The following is a 20736-nucleotide window of genomic DNA, read 5'->3' on the forward strand; positions in this document are numbered from 1 at the left end:
CAGCATGAACCTCCTACATCAGGGAAGCACAAAGGGTTTGTAGTATTGTAGTAGTAGGGGTGGCAAAGCAGAAACAAAATTAACTCAGTGTCTGAGCTGTGAAGCTCAGCCTCAGGGTGGAGTCAGATGTCATCTCGATGAACTGGTCCTCTTCAGCAGAGCTGAAATCAACAGGTGCTGCTGCACTGAATGGATCTGTCACCCAGTTATACTGAGCACTGTTGTTTGGAAAGTATTTTTGAATGAATCCTCTCAGGGAAGAGATGTGCTCCATATGACATGCCGAGAAGGCTTTTGATTGGGTGGAGTGGGAACATTTATTTAGGACTATGAGAAATGTTGGATTTGGTAATGACTATATATCATGGGTTAAACTATTATATGCATCCCCCTTAGCTTTTGTCCATACGAATGACTTACATTCAAGATATTTCCCATTACATAGATCCACCAGACAGGGTTGCCCTATGAGTCCCCTGCTCTTCGCGCTCGCCATCGAACCACTTGATGCATCTTTACCTCAGTGCCAGGCCCTAGAAGGGATAAACTGAGGAGATACCATGCATAAATTATCTCTTTATGCTAATGACCTCCTTTTATATATTGCCAACCCATCATCTTCACTACCACATGCCCTGTCTATTTTGGAACAATTTGGAAGGTTCTCAGGCTACAAGTTGAACTTAGAAAAAAGTGAACTTTATCCTGTAAACTCAGTGACTCTCAATATCCCAGCTACAGCATTTCCATTCAAGAGAGTGACATCCCACTTTAAATATCTCAGGGTGGGGGTACCTCGTACCTCGCTCCTTTCACATGCTATTTAAATTAAATTTCACACCTCTGATCGAGCAGTGCAAGCAGGACATACACTGCTGGCACTCCTTACCTCTATCACTAGCTGGCCGGATTAACCTAATTCAGATGAATAGTTTTCCTAGATTTCTCTATTTGTTCCAAAGTATTCTGATTTGTATTTCTAAAAAACATTTTTTATCACTGGACCAAATCCTCACTGGATTTAAATGGGATAGCAAAACCCTATGTATTCGTAAGTCTTTTATACAAAGGCCATAAAGGTTAGGAGGTATGGCCATGCCTCACGTTCTTCACTATTATTGGGCTAGCAATATCAAAAACATTATAATGTGGGTCAGGGATGATGCAGAAGCTCCAGTCTGGGTAAAATTGGAATCTTTTAAATTGAAACTCCTGTCCTTAATCTCGGCCCCTTTACCACTTAGCGCTGGCTCCTTCGAAAATCCTGTAGTTACCCATACATTAAAGATCTGGGTACAGTTTCGCAAACATTTTGGGTTGTAGAATGCTTCACTTCAGGCCCCTATTTTTGCAAATCACCCCCCCCCCCATGTCAGACCTGGCTTTTTGGGCCTGGCATGGGAATGGCATTAGAGGTGTTAAAGATTTATATATTAACGGAATATTTGCATTATTTGAACAATTGTCAGAAAAGTATGCCCTGCCACACTCCCATTTTTTTTGATACTTTCAGGTTAGGCACTTTGTACAAAAAGGCTATCCCAAAGCAACCTCCAAATACCCCCTTAGGTGCTCTTTTAGTATGTAATACTAGTCTCAAAGGGGCCATCTCCTGGATATATGATGTAATTAACACTATTAACTCACAATCTCTAAACAACCCAAGAACAATTTGGGAAAAAGACCTAGGCCTGTCTTTTGCAGAGAACTAGTGGACTTCAATTCTTGGCCTAGTACACTCCTCATCTCCTTGTGCTAGACACGGTCTAATACAATTCAAGATAGTTCACCGTCTTCATCTCACTAAGGAGAAACTGGAAAGGATATACCCAAACATTGATCCCACCTGTGATCGATGTAAGACTACCACTGCACACTGGTTGCACATGTTTTGGTCCCTTAGTAACATGTATAATATGACAATTGTACCTCAACCCATTATTGCCCTGTTTGGATTGAGGCCAGAGGACGCAGTGTGGTCGACTGAAATGTGCAATGTGGTTGCCTTTACTACTCTGTTAGCTTGACGTCTCATCCTCCTCAATTGGAAGAGAGCGGTGCCACCATCCCATACAAGATGGCTTAAAGAGATTATGTTTTACCTGAAGTTTGAAAAAAATCAAATTTACATTGAAGGGGAATGCAAATATATTTGAAAGAGTCTGGAGGCCTTTTCTTACCTACTGTGATAACCTAACCCAAATAACAGACTGGGATAGTTCATAACCTAATCATTTGTTGGTTGGAGCAGAACTGTAGCAGTCTAGAATTAGTTTAAAAAGATAAAAATGAGTGTTGTTGTTTTTTTGTAATTAATACATTTTTATTTTTTATTTTTGTTTATTTTTTTCTTTTCCCCCTTATCTGTGTTTATGTGAATGAGATCATTGTATATCTGTCACATATTTATTTGTACTTGATGTCATTTTGGGGGATGTTGGGGGGGGGGCATGTTAGGGAGCAGGGGAGGGAATTATACTGGATTTATTTCATGATTGATTCTGTGATTTGTAAAATGCAAAATCTAGTAAATATAAGTTTAAAAAAATTGCTGATAAAATTATATCCTACTGCCAAACAGAGATTTTGCTGCCACTGGTGGATGCTAAAATGGCAACTAAAATGTTCAGTACTCTGCAGCTTGGCTGATTGTCTAGACATGATGTCATTAGTTCCGGCATATACTATTACAGTGTGGACTGGGGGGTGAAGGTTGGTGAACACTGGAGTAAGTTCAATAAAATCCTCAACCTTACCATGGCTGAGACGATATGTGATGGCAGCCGGAAGTTTAACAGATCTTATGATAGAGTCGCCCAACACCAAGATTTCAGGCACAGAGCTTCCACCGTTGGTGTAAACTGCAAGGTTGGAAGGGAACCTGCAGGCAACAGGGTCAGCCCTATGTTCCCTCTGCCAGTGTTGCCAGGTCCGCGGTTTTCCCGCAGAATTGGGCTACTTTTGAAGTGAATTTTTTTCCCACTGGTTGGGTGACCTATTTTGCATGCAAATGACATGAATAATATCTATGAAGAAAATTCCACATTTTAAATTAAATAATTTATGTGTACCCAAATCCGGCGGCACAGTGGTGCAGTGGTTAATGCGGTCGCCTCACAGCAAGAAGGTCCTGGGTTCGAGCCCCGGTGTAGTCCAACCTTGGTGGGTCATCCTGGGTCGTCCTCTGTGTGGAGTTTGCATGTTCTCCCCGTGTCTGCGTGGGTTTGCTCCAGGGGCTCCGGTTTCCTCCCTCAGTCCAAAGACATGTAAGTTAGGTGAATTGGCCATACTAAAATTATCCCTAGGAATGAATCTGTGTATGTGTGTGTGTGTCAGCCCTGTGATGGCCTGGCGGCCTGTCCAGGGTGTCTCCCTGCCTGCTGCCCAATGACTTCTGGAATAGGCTCCAGCATCCCCGTGACCCTGAGAGCAGCACAAGTGGTTAAAGATAATGGATGGATGGATTTATACCCAAATCCTACCAAGCTGACTTGAGATCAGGACATACACACATGGACATGGGACACACCAACATGCACACATGGGCCTAATGCTCTCAGTCCACATTCGACCACCACTCGATCCCCACTCTGGTAGTTACTATCTACCAGTAAATGCATATGAAGTAAAAATAGTATAATCATGTTGTCCAGGCAGGGAGGAAGAGGGGAAATGGAAGAGAAAGCAAAAAGACAAAGCAACAGGTTAGCTTGAGCGTCAGTGAATTGGTCTACATGTTCACAGAGCTATATTTTATTTATGATAATATACTGTATCTAATTACACAAGGCCATTTTAGGACCTAGGTGAAAGAACTGCTTAGTGAAAACTGCTTTTAATGCTGGCATACTAAACATTTATGGTGTTACTTTGTAGATATTCTAATATATTTGGCAATAATAGCAATGCTGTTGGACTTTAAAAGCGGGGCATATTTTGAGTTCTGGTATTGGGCTGGTTTTTGGGCTTGTTTTATTGGTCATTGGGCTGGTTTAGTCACAAGGACCAAGTAAGCCTGCCCTCAGCCGTGTGGGTCAGCTATTGAATAGGTTAGCTATCAGTTAAGGTTAGGTTAAGGTTAGCATTGGGTTAAGGACAGGGTTAGGTAAAGGTTGAGGTAGGTTAGGTTAAGTTTAGGTAAGTTCAATGAGATAGGGTTGAGGGAACATCGGTCTGAGGGAATATAGACACGCTCCTGGCAACAGAAGGAGTTCACCTCGGTGAGGCAGGGGGTGGTGGCACCCGACCAGGGGCAGTGGTCCCTGCACCTAGAGGCAAACAGAGAGCAGCTGAGGTGGCTACACTGGGTGACAGGCGACACCGCCCGCTAGTCACCTGTCACTAGTCGCTTGTTAGTCAGTAATATGTTGTTTGTTGATAATGGTAATAATCATTGTGTGGGTAAAAGTAACAGTAATAATACGTTGGCTATATTACCTATCGATAATAGTTTGTAGGAAGTTTACCTTGGAGCAGCCGGAAGGTATTTTTGTTGATTTTGGATGGATTAAGATGGCTATAGGCATACGGCATGGAGATCAGTGCCAAAAAAAAACAAACTAATGACTAATGACACCAACGGCATTACCAGTAACATTCAGGTCAATGGTCAGACACTCTCGACAGTCAACAAATTTAAATATCTTGGGGCCATGTCACAGATGAACGATCCAAACCGGAAGTCCTTTCCCGCATTGCACAAGTGACCGTGGCACTCACAATGTTAAAACCAATCTGGAAAGGCAAAAACATTAGTTCCGGATCTAAAGTCAGATTGATGCGCTCACTATTCAGCTCCATCTTTTTATACGCATGTGAAGCTTGGACACTCACAGCAGATCTCCAAAGAAGAATAAGCGCAATAGAGAGGAGGTGCTACAGAAGAAGTCGAGGCATCTCATATAGAGACCATATTATGAATGAAGAGGTGAGAAGAAGGATTACACAACCCATTGGAACACATGAAGACTTGTTGACAATCATCAAGAAGAGAAAACTGAAATGGTATGGTCACATCTCGAGAAGTTCCAGCCTTGCCAAGACCATCCTGCAAGGCACAGTGAGGGGCGGGCGAAGACGAGGAAGACAGAAGAAGCGATGGTACGTAACATCAGAGAGTGGACAAGCCTTGACTTTGCCAGCTTACAGAGGGCAGTTGAGGACAGACAGAGATGGCGAGGACTAGTTGCGGATTCAACAACAGTGCCCAACGACCTCTCGAGTGGTTAGGGGATAGGTGAGGTGAGGTGAAGATGGCTATGGGGTCTGGCACACTGTTTAATCCATTGCCGACATCGCTGTCCTTGCGGTTTGAGTTTTAGGGAAGGGAAAGAAAATTACACCCCTCTCCAAACTTTTTTGATACCTAGTATCTGATTTGCAGGTCTCATAGGGACACTGTTTCAGCATTTTTCTGTCTGTTGCAAGCTCAATGGACCTCCCTCACATAGAAACTGTTGGTAAGGTAGGCTTGGACAAGAAGCGTTCTGGGGCAGTACTTTGCGAAAGGTTAATTCAACTCACTCCTATTAAAACTTCACATTCTTGTATAGTTCCTGTGTACAACGTACAATCAAAACATATAAAAAACAAGTGCAATTTCAACAATAAACACATAAGAGTACAGTACAACAATTTAACTTTCATCCACTTATCCATCGATTCATTTAGTCATTCATCCTGTATACCCACTCAATCCAATTCATGGTTGGGGTGTGCTGAGGCTATCTCAAGTAGGCGCTGGGTAGAAGGGAGGACAACACCTTGGACAGATTGCAAGTCCATCACAAGGCCAATACCAATAGTATTAAATCACTGCAACGTGCAGTCCGTCTCACAGGCAAGCATCAGTGGACGGGAGCAAACAGGCAGGGAGTCAGTCAATGGGGTGATTTAAGTGCAGTTAAAGGCCACTCATCAGTAAAAAAAAAACACACGCCTCTTGACTTAATTCTCTCTTTCTCGCTCTCTTCAGTCCTTGCTGCTCATTCGTCAAGAGATGGTGATTGCCCAGAAAAAGCTTGGAGAGTTTTGTGAGGCCTTGAAGCAGTACCTGAAGAATGTCTCTGCCCAGAGAGATTGCTTTCAGTAAGTATAGCTACCACTCTGCAGTAACACAATTACCAATGATGCCGTCTCTACTTCACAAACTAAGGCATACTGTACTGATTTCCAATATGTTCTTCAATGAAGGGCACCACTGAACCCTGAATGTACACAGCAAGCAGGCAGTGTGTGTGTGTGTCTGTGTCTGTGTGTGTGTGTGTGTTGCTGGATGGATGATGGCTGACTGGGTCGGGGCAGGAATTATTGTGTTTTTTGCAGTGGAATTTATGCATATGCAGGCTTACTATTAAAGTCACTTTTCAATTTATGTCATAAAGTTGGCTCTTGATCAACCTTAGCAATGTAAAAATATCATGTCAAATCAAAGAAGGTTGAATCAGTTCATCTGGACACAATGTTTATTGACAGATACGTTTCATCACTCAAACTGAGTGACATCTTCAGCCTAAACTGACTGCAGATATGCCCACCCCTTATAAGCAATACAGTACAATACAGCGCCTAACGACCGAAACCAATGACCAGTTTCATGTGCAAATACAGGTATGGTATGCACATGAAACCGGTCGTTGGTTTCGGTCGTTATACATGTTGCCATTTTACAATGCTGTGATTGAAACAACCCCTAATCCTCTGTGAATAGTACACATGGCCTTTGAAACTAGTTAAAGGTCACACCCATATTTGCATATGAAACTGGTCGTTGGTTTCGGTCATTAAGCACTGTATTGCACTGTATTTTTTATGAGGGCCCTGACACACCAGGCCAACGATCAGCTGTCGGCCAATGTTGGGCCGTCGGTGAGCGTCTTTGGCCCTAGTTTTTGCGGTGTGTCCCCTGCTGTTGGCACTAGTCGGACCCGTCGGCAGCTTTTCGGCTGATTCAGCATATTGAATCGGCGCAGCCCGTCGGTGAGAAAGATCCCTCTGATTGGCTGTTCAGCTTAGCGAATCAGTGCTAAGCTAGCGAATCAGGGCCATCGGCTGTAGTCTTTGCGGTGTGTTCAAGTGCTACTTTTTGGCCCATACAGCAGGCGACGTGAGGCGATGCAACAGTCGGCCTTCGCCACCGCTAGTCGGTTTGGTATGTCTGGGCCCTGAGGGGTGGGGACCTGCAGTCAGTTTAGACTGAAGATGTCACCTAGTTGAGTGATGAACTGTATCTGTCATAAACGTTGTATCCAGATGAACTGACTCAACCTTCTTAGATTTTCTTACCTGGATTATTGAGCATGCATCAAGACATCGTGTCAACTCAGTACATACCACCAACATTCAGGTTGTCATGTTCACATCAGTTCCATGACAAATGTCCCTGTTTTGTGAAAACCATTCATTCGTTGATGCTGTTAACATGATATGCTAATCAAGACCCACTTGCTGTTTTGCATGACGATGGGATTTTGCTTCAGTTTTGTGCTTATCACATGTTGTTCCATGTCTATGTATGTTTTTATCACATTTTGCTAACAGTGATTTCCACCAGCTCTGGCCGTGTGGCAATGGAGATCTTATTATATTCCCCTCCAATCTAACCTGGACATTGATTTTGTCAGTTGATTTTGTCAGTAGTTTTGAATTTTTGAGGAAACTTCTTTTTTTTTTTTTAGCTAAGCTGTGGGCATTTTCTCCTTCTCATTTCTCAAGTCTGAATGTTTTCCATTATTTCCAGTTGTTTTGGAGTGATGAGGCTCTGATATACTGTTTCAGACACTGTTGCCACAGTGGTGGCTCTGTATCATAGTCTGATAAACATCCTCCCTGCCGATCACCACCTACGCCGAGCCTTAAGATGTTTTGGGACGGCCTAATATCCGAGGAGATTTCCCCAAATCCCCTACCCAATACAACATATGCATGGACCAATATCAAATTCTGCATATGCCAGCGGTGATACTTGAGGTAATGGGTCAACTGCACATTAGTTGCAGCGTAACATTCTCACATTTCACTGTGGGGAGTTTGAGACAGAAATTAAGAGGGATGGAAATCGCCATTCTGATGCAAAATACACAACCCAGCTGCCTTATTACCAGTGGATTTGGGGTTTAAATGTGAGAAAATCTACCCCTGGTCTTCCAGAAATCTAATAATTGTTTGAACTGAGCATTAAGTACCACCTCGTTGTTCTCTAGTTGCCAGTTAAACAATAAAATCCCTTTGGCAAAGTCAGCAGCAGCTTACCAAGTTGTACAGCCACATGAGGACTGAGCCGTTTCAAAAAAACATTGCATTCAAATTGGGGAAGTCGGTGTCCAGTGTGCTCATCAGAGGGTGTGACAGCCAAGTGATAGCCATCCATCCATTATCCAAACCACTTATCCTACTCAGGGTCGTGGGGATGCAGGAGCCTATCCCAGCAGTCTTTGGGCGGCAGGCAGGGAGACACCCTGGACAGGCCATCACAGGGCCGACACATTCACACCTAGGGACGATTTAATACGGCCGATTCACCTGACCCACATGTCTTTGGACTGTGGGAGGAAACCGGAGCATCCGGAGGAAACCCAGACCAGATACGGGGAGAACATGCAAACTCCACACAGAGGATGATCCGGGACGACCCCCAAGTTGGAATTCTTGCTGTGAGGCGACCGCGCTAACCACTGCGCCACCGTGCCACCCAAGTAATATATGACCTGCAAATGCTTGGTTCAGAAAGGGTTTTTTCTCTGATCAAAGCCAATCCAAACCTGTCATTTCTGCTTGTCAAGTTTCCCAGATTATTTGCAGAAAGAGGTTGTGAAGTGCCAGAATACTTCTGTTGTAGTAATCTAAAGGTTCAAGGTTTGGCATGTTATCATATCAACAGAGACTATTGGATTTTGCCACAGTGTAGTTCAAGTTAAAATCACCCAATAATGCAATACAATTATGTAATTAAAAACAATATACTTACAACTACCTCTCACATACATTCACATTCACCAGACTGAAATGACAACAGGGTTCATGCCACAGCTTTTTAGTCCGTTTGTGCCCACACCAGGCCACTTTTTCCCCATTCATACCTCACTTTCCCAGTAATGGAATTATTTCTAAAGCTTCAAATCAAAAATGATAACAATAGTAATAATCCATCCTCTGCAGTAAGCATTTAGCCTACCTTAAGAAAAGAGCACATCATTGTTTAAAGTTTTCTGTGTGCTTTATTTAACCTAGCTGAGGTTCGAGTGCCTAATATCCGACAAACTGCATGCATGATTCTCTGAAATCTCCAGGAATTGGAAAATAGAGCGGACTCAGTTTCAAACTGGATTAAAATGTCGTAGATGAGGGCAACAGTGACGTTGTTCATAGTTCGTGTACACATGACGCTGTTTGACTGTTTCCTGCTGTGTGCTGTAGCTTTCCGTATACCACCAGTCGGGAACAGTTGACCGTACTGCTCGTAAAAGCCTTTGTGTAGTGCAGGCCTGCCCACAGAAATGACTGGGCCCCTGTAAAGGTCCAGTTAATGCCCCCCTGCCCCCCCCCCAATCTGTTTTACTCATATCAATGTATGCACATGCTCTCTCTCTCCTACTTAACACATATACATGCAAACTGAGAGAGACTTACTTAGTAACAGGGGCTACATAGGCATAGACACACACAACATAATAGAACTCGTTGACACACGTAAAGACACCAAGGTCAACACTATACTTACATCACACAATTTTATAATAGAAAATACAGTTTCTTACCTTATGGCTTCATCTTTGCCTCTTATACAGCCAACTTCCTTGTCTTACTCGATGCAAAATCCTTTATAATGTTTTTAAAGTCCATCTGTTTAGCCAGTTCACACCCACTGCCAAGTATTGTCATTATAATTGCTTATTTTTAGGGTGAACATGATTATTGCTGGCCTCCCGCAGCTAAGTCCCAGAAAGCTTTCTCCTTTTCCCCTCCTTAGGGATGGCGCTGGAGTAGTGAGTTATAGTTTCACTCTACTTTTTTTTTAATTTCTGGACTGGCAGATGGCTGCACAAAGAAACTTGACACTTGAAAGAAACCGTCCTTTCACTGCCGCGCTATTGATCGCCAGTGCAAAAAGACATACCTTCCCCAATGCTTTAACACTCAGTTACTGTACTGGCTCCCTGGTTTTACTGAAGTCACGCTCCAACATGTCTCCGTGCCGTTGCGTCAGCTCGCTGACCTCTCTCTCATGACCCGTTAAATCATTCTTCTTTATCTCACGACTATTATCGTGTCATCTGCAAAGTTATAAATATTACTTAATCTAAATATGATATACAGCCATTGCTGTTAAAGGGATTACAGCAGTGAAGACAACACATTATTAATCAAGTAAAAATGAAATACGGTACTGCAAAAGAAAATGTGCCGTTCATCTTAATAACCTGTCAGGTAAAAAAGTCTAAAGTCCTCTTCACAGCCATTTTATGTGGTTTGTCAAATAGGCCTTTAATGGACGTAGGAGTTGGACTCAGGTCAAACTCAAGTCACAAATTTGATGACTTTAGACCTAACTTGACAAAACTAAAAAAAAGACTCGCATCTCGACTTTGACTTTAACACCAATGACATGTGACGTATCTTGGACTTAAGCCTGTTGACTTGAAAAATGTGCTACCATCTCCGAGCCCAAAGATAAAATGCTTTTTAAAAGTGAGCAGCCAATCAGCTCTTCATTTCCACAAGTACAGATCCACTTTGAGTCAATCTGTAATAAATACAGATTGGTTAAAGCATTCATGGTTTGTGTGGAATATTAATCAGTACTCTGTTGTTAAACATTTTAAATGACATTTGATGAAGCGCACATAATGACTTGTTTAGAACTTGAAATTCAAAGTTTAGCACTTGTGACTCGTCAATCATGACTTGAGTACCAAGACTTGAGACTTATTTCTGACTTAAAAAACAACAACTGGGGCATCCGGGTAGCGTAGCAGTCTATTCTGTTGCCTACCAACACGGGGATCGCTGGATCGAATCCCCGTGTTACCGCTGGCTTGGTCAGGCGTCTCTACAGACACAGTTGGCTGTGTCTGCGGGTGGGAAGCCGGATGTGGGTATCTGTCCTGGTTGCTGCACTAGCGCCTCCTCTGGTCGGTCGGAGCGCCTGAAACTCCTCACTGTCAGGTGAAAAGAAGCGGCTGGCGACTCCACATGTGTCAAAGGAGACATGTGGTGGTCCGCAGCCCTCCCCAGATCAGCAGAGGGAGTGGAACAGCGACCGGGACAGCTCGGAAGAGTAGGGTCATTGGTCGGATACAGTTGGGGAGAAAATGGGGGGGGGGGGCCAAAAAAAAAACCTGCTGCCACCTCTGTTGTGTATATTTCCGTCAATGTGTTTTTATATTTTTTCCTTATCAGTGCAATGTGTCCCCCCCATCACTACAACACGAAATGTGTGATTACTGTATAGTAGAGACCCACTGAAGGCAGATTTTCTTTTTCCTCCTATTTGTGAACTTGTCAAAAAAGACATGCATGTTAGGGTTAGTACTCCTGTCTGTGCCCCTGACCGAGGCATGGCAAAGACGAACTGGAGTTGGTCCCCGGGCGCTGCACGGCGGCTGCCCACTGCTCCTAGCTACACGGCTAGCATGGGTTAATTGCAGAGAGGAATTTCCCCATGGGGATCAATAGAGTACATACATACATATATATATATATATATATATATATATATATATATATATAAAACAAAACTTTTTGCTTTCATGCATTCTGCACAGAAAGACGCCTGACCTGTCATTCTCCTTACTTATTTACCAGTTCAGATTATTTTAGGACGGCACACACTCTCAAAGGCATCTGTCTGTAGGTACTCTTGTTTTTCAGTCTGTTTCCTTCAGACTTCAGAGAATGTAGTGCATTCTCTTGTGTTGAACATTGCACCAAGCCAAAAAATATCGAGAATGTCAGAAAGCTCATTTGGATGATATCAAACACAAATCATGAGCTAAACGTCGATTTCAGCCGTTGCTGAGATGTCTTACAGCCAGCAGCAGTCTAACTCCAGCAGGCAGAGCTGGCTCTCACAGGAACTGTGTTGTTCACCACTTGTGTACCTTGCACAGTGTGACAGACAAAACAACAAAAACAACAAAACTGGCAAGTTCCACAGCAACATTAACTTTCTGTAGAGACCACGACAATGCGTTTAAACAGCAGCAGCCATTTTCAGGGTATTTCATCTTTGGCCTTGGGCTCAGAAATCAGGACAGATTTCAAGGGGTTAAGAGTTGCTGTGGTAAATAATGAATGAGGGAGAAGAGGCGTCGATGTGGAAGAGGTGGACTGCGCTTTCTTCCATTGTGCAATCTCTCTCTCTCTCTCTCTCTCTCTCTCTCTCTCTCTCTCTCTCTGCAGCATACAAGCGCTCGTTCGTTCTCTTTCTGTCTCTCTTTCACTCATTTCATGTTTCACCAACCAGCCACCAGTTCCCCCACTTTTAATTTCCCTCCCTCCCCATTACCTCCCAGGGTGCACGCACACGCACACACACACACGCACACACGCACACGCACACACACAATTATAACCCCAGCGGAGCTCATACAGTTTCAGAGTTCTTAGTGTCAATGCCTCCCAGAGATCCCTGGCAGCCTGTCTCCATACTGCCCCCCTCAGCTTCCGTGAGGAACTGCAGGGAGACAATGACCTTTTTTGTTTTTACAAACTTTCAGACATACAGACATTACAGACATGTGCTCAACAAGATTATAAAAACGGGTAAGAACTTCACAAAAGGATAAAATAAAAGATAAGAAGAAAACACAAAGGTTAACATTGGGGTAATGAACTACATTATTATAAAACTATGAGAAAGAACTCATATCACAAACTATCAAATTATTCCTCTTCAAATAATTCATAATACATTTTCACAGTGTTGTTGGTTTTTTATTATTTATAAGTTCCAGAGTCTTAATATACTCTTTAAATTCACCTAAAAATCCAGAAAGAAATGGGGGGTAACTTTTGTTATTCTGCATTTATGTATGTGAAATTTACCATATAGGATGAAGATTTACAGTGAATTCAGTGTTATTTTCTCCTATTGGATTAGTGGCTCGTTACACGTTACTGCTGAAAGAAATAAAACTGATCTTCCGATCATAATTTTATTTGCAAGGATGTGAACGCTTTGTACAATAAGGGGCAACAGAAGAATTTGGGTGACCGTACCACGTGACCTAATCATCGGATTTCACCACGGTCTTGATTTTACGTCGATCCAAAATATTTGCTTGAGGCAATTCTTATTTATATAACTATGAGCTAAATACTTTTTTAAAGGGTTTCCTTTGCTTCCCTAAAATAGCTGAAATAACTGAAGCGTCTCACTTGGATTTAAAAAAAATATCTCATGAATTGAGTGTAAGCGGAAAGTCATATTGGCATACTGTTGTTTTTTTTTGTGTAAAATTTCAACTCCAAGCTCAATAATGCCTGTTCAGGTATAAAAGTGAGATATGCATGGAGTTTGTTTTTTTCCTAAACCAAGCAGTGATTTTTGAGGCTGCAGAAGTCGATGTTCTCAAAGCTTCATCAGTGTTAATGAGATATATATGAAAATATTGTAAGACCTACTGTCAGCTGGTCAACTGGTTTATTAAGTCATTTTTGGAGTTTATCTCCCCGGCGTCACCGTTTCAGCGAGAGTACTCTCAACCAGTGATTTTATATTTAGTTAAACCTTTGTTTAAGAGCTGTCTCTGTTGGGAAATGAGCTGCAATCCTGAGAAGCACCCAGGATTCATGTTTTATTAATGTGTAGGTGCAGCAGCAGGCCAGCGTTGGCATTTTTTTTTTCCTTCAGAGATTTCATCACATATCCAAATCTGATGAAATAGTCATCAAACACATTAAATATGCACCAAATATCTCACACAGGCGGCACGGCACGGTGGCGCAGTGGTTAGCGTGGTCGCCTCACAGCAAGAAGGTTCTGGGTTCAAGCCCCGGGGTAGTCCAACCTTGGGCGAGAGTCGTCCCGGGTCGTCCTCTGTGTGGAGTTTGCATGTTCTCCCCGTGTCTGTGCAGGTTTCCTCCGGGTGCTCCAGTTTCCTCCCACAGTCCAAAGACATGTAGGTCAGGTGAATCGGCCGTACTAAATTGTCTCTAGGTAGGTGTGTGCGTGCGTGTGTGCATGCGTGTTGGCCCTGTGGTGGACTGGCAGCCTGTCCAGGGTGTCTCCCTGTCTGCTGCCCAATGACTGCTGGGAGGCTCCAGCATCCCCGCAACCCTGAGAGCAGGATAAGCGGTTTGGATCATGGATGGATGGATGACTATCGCACATGACTACTGTTATGCCGTTTTCCATCTTCCTAAACAGGACTAGTCTGTGATTGAACCCAGATCCAAGTGAGGACTGTTAAGATTTAAATGACACAAGGCCAGCTTCCTGCCACACGGACATCTATTTCTAGAGTAGAAATAGATGCACACGGGTTGTTATGTTGTTGGCACATCTGAAAATGTAAAACTTTTAGAACCGATGCAAAGGTTAACCCCAGTGCAAAACATCCCTCATTAATCAATAAAGCAAGACACGTTTTATTTGTACAGCGTGTTTTGCACACAATTCATATTGCCTTGCATAAGGCATAGCAAGACATTAAGTAAGAAAATACAGAAATTGAGGGGCGTCCGGGTAGCGTAGCAGTCTATTCTGTTGCCTACCAACATGGGGATGGCCAGTTCGAACCCCCGTGTTACCTCCGGCTTGGTAGGGCGTCCCACCCATCCATTATCCAAACCGCTTATCCTGCTCTGAGGGTCGCTGGAGCCTATCCCAGCAGTCATTGGGCGGCAGGCGGGGAGACACCCTGGACAAGTCCCTACAGACTTAATTGGCCGTGTCTGCGGGTGGGAAGCCGGATGTGGGTATGTATCCTGGTTGCTACACTAGTGCCTCCTCTGGAGCACCTGTTCAGGAGGGAGGGGGAACTGGGAGGAATAGCGTGATCCTCCCACGCGCTACGTCCCCCTGGCGAAATGCCTCACTGTCAGGTGAAAAGAAGCGGCTGGCGCCTCCACATGTATCGGAGGAGGCATGTGGTAGTCTGCAGCCCTCCCCGGATTGGCAGAGGGGGTGGAGCAGCGACCGGGACGGCTCAGAAGAGTGGGGTAATTGACCAAGTACAATTGGGGGGGGAAATGGGGGGAGGGGGAAATCCCCCCCCCCCCAAAAAAAAAGAAATTGAAAAGATGGCAAATCCTGGAGGAAGAAAGATGGTGTATATTGCACATTGGTTCGCTCCATTTGCATTGACCCAGTGCCCGTGTGTCATCCCACATTCCTCTTGTGTTGCTAGGCTTGGATTTGACACCATGCTGATGTTAACCGCTTTGACCACAATATGAGTATCAGAAAGACCTCATCCGTCTCCAAAAATCATCTGGTTTCTGTCTCCTTTTATTACAGCAATATGTCTTTAATATGTCTTTGTGTATTTATTGTGACTCATTCCCCCTCTCTCCCGCTGTAACCTTCTCCCCTTTCACACTCCTCTCCTTACATCTCTTCCTCCTTTCCCTCCTGACTTTTTTCCAACCCTCTCGGTCTCTTTCTCCCACCGTACCTCTCTCCTTTCTCTCTCTATACTTATCCCTGAACACTCTCATTCCTCTTCTCTTCCTCTGTACCGCCCGGCCTGCCACCCTTTGACCCGTCGCCTTCCTCCGTCCAGTGTGACCGCCGTGCGTCTGCCGGACGGTCTCTCCTTTGTGATCTATGAGTTTTGGGATGGAGAGGAAGAGTGGAAGAGGTGAGTAGCCACGTTTATATGTCTCCCAAATAACTGATGACAAACCCCAAACTTCCCAAACTATTCCCCCGCGTCATCATATGAAGGGTCTCCATGTCATCGTTTGGCTTAAAATGCTTTGGGAAAAACTTCACCATGTTCATTATATCAGCAGCTTTGCCACAAGCAAAATTGGTGAAAATGAGCTACAGCGACGGGTGTCAAGGTAGTGTAGCGGCCTATTCCGTTGCCTGCCAACACAGGGATCTTCGGTTCGAATCCCCGTGTTGCCTCTGGCTTGGTCAGGCGTCTCTACAGGCAAGACACAATTGGCCGTGTCTGCAGGAGGGAAGCCAGATGTGGCTATGTGTCCTGGTCGCTGCACTAGTGCCTCCTCTGGTCGGTCGGGGCACCTGTTCAAGGGGAATTTGGGGGGATAGCGTGATCCTCCCACACACTATGTCCCCCTGGTGAAACGCCTCACTGTCAGGTGAAAAGCGGCTGGCAGCTCCACATGTATTGGAGGAGGCATGTCTGCAGCCCTCCCCGGATCGGCAGAGGGGGGGGAGCTGCGATCAGGACGGCTCGAAAGAGTGGGGTAATTGGCCAAGTACAATTTGGGAGAAAAAAGGGGGGAGGGGGAATGAGCTACAGCAACAAGAAGGGTAAAAAAAAATTTTTTTTTAAAAACCAAATTCTTGGTTTGCTGACAAGTGGAAGTGCTGCACCAAGTGTCTTTCCAACTGCTGTTCTGCATTAAAACTAGTTAAAGTAATTGTAAATGTGGACATTCACTTTGTGAATATGCCCATGAGTCAGCACCGGCCTCTTCCAGCAAGGAGTTTGGAGTCAAGCAGTCCATTCCTCTCCGCTATCTTCTGGATTGGTGCTGGTGGCCTGGAAAGCTCTCAATTGACACGTTCCTCAATTACTGTCAGGATCCCTTCGGAAAAATCGCTGCGTCACAGATTTAATTAGCATTCCCCCACCATTTATTCACCCCAAAGTCGCTGAAGCACTCCGGTTACGTCAGGTCATCATGATTTAGTGATGGCGCCAGCGATGGGGTGCTGCTGATGTAGCGTTCCTCTGATCAGAGTTTCTGCCCTGCTTCGTACATCATCCCCACACCATTAATATTTCACTTGTACAGTAAAGGCTAAGGGCCATGCTAAGAGGTTTGCGGCTGAGTGTGCTCTGATCTGTGTGTGTGCACCTGAGTGCATGGATATAGCATGTGTGTGTGTTCCCGCTCAGTCCTCCATCTTTTCTGTTCCCAGGCACCTCCAGTCGGCCTCCACCAAAGCCTTTCAGCATGTCAAGGTGGATACATTGTGCCAGCCAGAGGCGGTGTCTACAGTAGCTGTGCCAGGTCAGTGGTGCAATACTATAGAATAGAATACAATAGAATAGAATAGAACAGAATAGCCCTTTATTCATAAAATTGTAATTTCATGCAACACCATGAAGTTACAATTCATTACCCTTATGATCCTGTGAGGATATGTGGTATTTAGGCAGGCGAGGTTACTGGCCATCTATTTATTTGTAGTTATTCTAAAAATGCAATACATTAGCATTCTGAAAAACAAACTGTTTACATGTCATATCAAACCAACATTTGCAGACATTCTCGGCCGGAGGTGATGACAGATAGCCATGGGTACATACACGACTACTGCATGCCCCAGTTTGTACTAACTCCTCTTTTTCTCCGTTTGTCTCTCCTCCCTCTCTCCCTCTTGGCTGTCTTTATTTTTCAATGCCATTATCATCCCTCCGCCCTCACTATTTCTCACTCTTCCTCATTTCCATTCGCCCTCGCTCTGCCTCCTTTGCTTCTTGTTCCTTCGCACTTATTCTCTCTCTGCATCTTTCTCTCTCCGCCTCGTCGCTCGTTTTCCTTTCAACTTCTCCTTCTCTCCCCTCTCTTTCCTTAAACACATCTCCCCCTCACTCTCTTTCTGTCTTTGCAGCCGCTTGGTGCAGTCTGAACAGAGACTGAGGATGAAGGTGTCCAAACACGCGCCACAACTGCTAAACACTCCCTTTTTCCTTATAATTCCCTCCCTCTTCTCCCCCCACCCCACCCTACCCCCACCAGCCCTCCTTACTTTTTTGTAAGTACATGTTTACACAGGTTAGATGAATGGTGTTAACTGCAGTGAATATTCAACAGAGCATTGTGAAGATGGAGATTACCAACATGCGTTTGCGTCTCACCATGGTAGTTAGCTAGCTCGAGGTTTCGGACTGGTCTCAACTGCTCATCGCCTCACGGATTTAGCTCTCGGTCACCGTAAGGCGGACTATCTCATGTAGCAAGAAACACCGACCCCTTTCATGTAGCAGGTAGTATTTTGCGTTAGGTATTAAAAGAGATCATACATGTAGCCGTCATTTCATGGTAGCTGGTCATTTCACAGACGGCACGCTCTCACACATGGAAGATGCATCGACATAGGGAAAAAAAGGTGCTGTGCCCCATTTAAACACATATAGATTTGTTGTAAAAACCTTTTATTCTCTGCAAAGACAAGCCCATGGCGTTATTTTATCTTGTTTCAAGTCTCATAGGCTTATTTCAAGATGCCAGATAATCTTCCTTGTTTCATAACAGGGCTTGTTTTGAGACACGTACTCTAAAAAAAATAAAATAAAAGATCGTCTTAAATCATGTTCACTGTTTTCAGATTTCTCTCCCCATTTAGGGAAAATTCCCCAGGACAAGTCTTATAATCATGAGAGACGTTCACCTTCGTGGAACAGGCAGTACAACCTGCCAGTGGGGTGGGCAGATTTTACCAGCAGTGTCTTGGTTTAGGTATTATAAGACTTAAAACAAGGTAGAATAACTTTGATAAGCTTGTCTTCTCAGCGATGTTGAATTGTGGCGCCAAACAAAAACAAAACTCAAGCAGAAAGTTGAATCGGTTCATGTGGCCTCGACCGTTAGTGGGAGAAATGTTTCATCACTCATCTAATGCCCCTTTTCCACTGCATGGTACTGGCTCAACTCGACTCTACTCGCTTTACTTTTTGGGATATCGTTTTCCACTGCAGATAGTATCCCCTCACGCCCCACACAAGTGTTTTATTTTTTAAAAAAAACAACAAGACCAACTCTTAAATGTGTGCTTCACATGAACAATATTAGTGTAACTAAGAGATTCTTTGACAATAGATAATTTTTTACATAGACTAGATTATCAACTATAATACAAGTTTCATAAGACTGGCTTTGGCATTTCCTGGTTATACACAGAGCTGTTCAATTTCTCTCTGACCAATCAGTGGTCAGATTTTATTTATATTTAAATAAATATAAATAAATTGTATTTATATTTTTGTTTCTATTTTATTTATTTATATTTAAAATTTTATTTATCCATTTATTTTATAAGATTGTATTTATATTTAAATATACATATATTTCATTAATTGTTTTATTTTTATTTTATATTTAAATATTTTATCTATTCATTTATTTTATAAGCTTTATGTTTAACTAGATATACATATATTTATTTATAGTAGTATTTTCATATCACCTTTTAGTATCGGTTCAGCTCACTTAGAACCTCAACGGAAGTGGTACCAACAAAGTACCTGGTACCAGGTACTATCCCTAACTTTTGTCCAATGGAAAACCAAAAAAAGCGAGTCGAGTTGAGCCGGTACCATGCAGTGGAAAAAAGGCATTAAGTGACCTCTTCAGTTCCAGCTAACTGCAGGTATCCCCCCCCCTTATAAACAATACAGATTACCTGCAGTCGGATGAGACTGACCAAGTCACTTAGATGAGTGATGAAACGTTTCTCCCACTGAAAGTCAAGTCCACATGAACCGAGTCCGCTTCCTGGGGTTTCCTTACCTGGATTACTGAGCATGCATCAAGACACCCAAAGTGAAGCCCTCTCCCACAGCTAGTTTAGGGAGGCATGACACGCCTTTAAGAGCGCGTGGACACCAGAGTTCATCTTGCTCTACTGAGTTTGTAGCAGAAAACATTAGCAGGCAAATCTGTTCTGCATACATTTCTTCTTTTAGCTTTCATTTCGTGTACAGCGGTAATGATTTGGGGTTGAGGAGCTTGATGATTTAAGAGGTTTGATGAATGGTTCGCCTTCCTGTTACGTTATCATTTTGTAGCTTAAACAAACAAGAGTCTGCTGCTGCTGCCATGAGACAGAAACAGCGGTGAGGATGCTCTCCCCCTCTCAGCTCTCCCCGTCACGCAGCTAAGGGTTGTTTCCTTTCTTGCCTTGCGTTTGTGTATTTGGCCCCAACTGGTGATGGGTAGTGTGTGTTAGCTGTACAAGACTAGCAAAGAGTTTAACGTAGGAAAACGTTGTTCTACTATAATTATGTTTTTATGACTGTCTTTCTGTGCCACGGTGCAAATATTTCTCAGTGGGAAGTGGTGGTGGCGTTACACACACTGCGGCGCTTCGCATACAGTGTGTGTTTGTTTGCAATCGATGTAGCCAAAAAAAAAAAAGAAAAAAGAAAAACTAAATCCTCCTGGTTTCTCAGTAAGAAACCTCAAACAGGGATTCCCCGTCTGAATGAAGTTTAGTGCTAAGCCTTAATGATCGCCACGTGGCTGGAGGAGCTTGTCAGAGGTTTCGGATGACGACTCTTCTCTCTGATCTCGTAAGCAGGGCAGAACCCAACAAGTGTCTTTCAGAGTAGACCTGACGGCGTTTGGCGGTGCGGCGCTAGTCTCGTTGCATTACCAAGCACACACCAACAGTCTCACGGAGTGCACAACCCTTCTGTCAAAAACCTCGAAAAGAGGCGCCGAGTCGCTCCTTTCTTTTTCTGAACATGTCGCGAGGCCCACTTTTAGCTGACGTAACGTGGCGTCACGAACACAAAACATTTGCATTGATCCATGTATTTAGGAGAGGCCGAGGGTCCACACAACCCAGAGTAGATTGCAGATGCACAG

General features: G+C 43.8%; 1 protein-coding gene across 1 annotated transcript in view; it reads left to right on the top strand.

The window, feature by feature from the left end:
- Nucleotides 1–17787, top strand: part of necab2 (N-terminal EF-hand calcium binding protein 2) — a 250842-nt gene extending 233055 nt beyond the window's left edge. The window contains exons 10-13 of the mRNA XM_056282242.1: nt 5975–6087; nt 15726–15803; nt 17063–17154; nt 17759–17787. Coding sequence (XP_056138217.1) covers nt 5975–6087; nt 15726–15803; nt 17063–17154; nt 17759–17787 — 312 coding nt within the window. The remainder of the gene's footprint in view (nt 1–5974; nt 6088–15725; nt 15804–17062; nt 17155–17758) is intronic.
- Nucleotides 17788–20736: the final 2949 nt, after the last annotated feature.

The sequence above is a fragment of the Lampris incognitus genome, chromosome 6 (genome assembly GCF_029633865.1).
Source record: "Lampris incognitus isolate fLamInc1 chromosome 6, fLamInc1.hap2, whole genome shotgun sequence".
Lineage (NCBI taxonomy): Eukaryota > Metazoa > Chordata > Actinopteri > Lampriformes > Lampridae > Lampris > Lampris incognitus.